This window comes from Morus notabilis, unplaced genomic scaffold (genome assembly GCF_000414095.1).
Source record: "Morus notabilis unplaced genomic scaffold, ASM41409v2 Scaffold9149, whole genome shotgun sequence".
Lineage (NCBI taxonomy): Eukaryota > Viridiplantae > Streptophyta > Magnoliopsida > Rosales > Moraceae > Morus > Morus notabilis.
The window spans coordinates 1-1,027 of NW_010363484.1; the positions used below are offsets into that span (position 1 = coordinate 1).

At 41.7% G+C, this 1,027-nt stretch overlaps 1 protein-coding gene across 1 annotated transcript; it reads left to right on the forward strand.

Annotated features, from left to right (window-relative positions):
- Positions 1–112: 112 nt before the first annotated feature.
- Positions 113–832, forward strand: LOC21383654 (ninja-family protein mc410). Its single transcript, XM_010104443.2, has one exon. It carries the CDS (start codon positions 130–132, stop codon positions 658–660), a length of 531 nt encoding a protein of 176 aa, XP_010102745.1. The 5' UTR covers positions 113–129; the 3' UTR covers positions 661–832.
- The last annotated feature ends 195 nt before the right edge of the window (positions 833–1,027 follow it).

A 1,027-nucleotide genomic window follows, 5' to 3' on the forward strand; every position in this document is an offset into this window, starting at 1 on the left:
GTTTCTCAGAATATGACTAGCTATAGCTCTGTTTTAAGTTTCAGATTTCATGGGATAGTTTTACTATCGAGTTCTTTGTATTTTTCTCTATCAATTATTGGTTTCGTTTTGCTAAGGTTAAATGGAAAAATGAATGCTTGCTCTCCTTCTGTTGCTGTAGCTCTAATGCAAGTAATTTCACATAAGCCATCTGAGGCAGCACAGCATGATGTGAGGACTTTGGAACAGGCAAAGGGCGATGGGAAACAGCAAGCCACTGAGGAGGGCTCCTCTTCACACGCAGAAGAAGATGGCAAAGGAAGCAGCGCAAACCTCAGGGTAAAAGATGCACCTGACCGCTCTGTAGGAGATGGTTTCGCTCTCGAATTCTCGGCTATAAAACCGGGCATTCTTGCAGACATCAAATTCGGAGGATCTGGTTCCTGCCCAAATCTTCCATGGGTTTCTACTACTGCTCCAGGTCCAAATGGCAGGACAATTTCCGGTGTTACTTACAGATACAATGCGAACCAAATCAGGATCGTTTGTGCGTGCCATAGTACCAACATGTCGCCTGAAGAGTTTGTTCGGCATGCTAGTGAGGACCCTGGTAATCCAGAGGGCGGTGCTGGTTTGGCGACGTTTCCGAACACCAATCCTGCAGCCTCAGCTCAGAGCTGATTCTGTAGAAATGCATGTTCAAGTAAAGAGTGTTTTTTATTATTATTGAGGAATATTCTGTGCGAAACTTGGTTCTGTGTGGGGCATAAGCCTTCTTTCTCTCCCTACTTTTTCCACTGTACTTGTTGAGTTAAACATGTTTGTTCTACCAGCAAAGTAAGTTCTGCAATAAGTAGTTGCGTTTGTAGGTAATTACTTTTTATCGTCATTCCTTCGTCAAATAGTAAGCGATAATCATTTTTCTCTACCAATAGTTCCTCACAGAGTATGTTATTCCCTTGGGGAAAATGATTTTGGTTTAAACCATGCCATATATGCAGGAGTTAAAGTTTGTATAGTTTGTTTGTTTGTTTGATTTTTTTTTTTT

Bases quoted from the DNA above. Each gene is read 5' to 3' on its own strand.
- LOC21383654 (XM_010104443.2), top strand. From the start codon at position 130: ATGAATGCTTGCTCTCCTTCTGTTGCTGTAGCTCTAATGCAAGTAATT.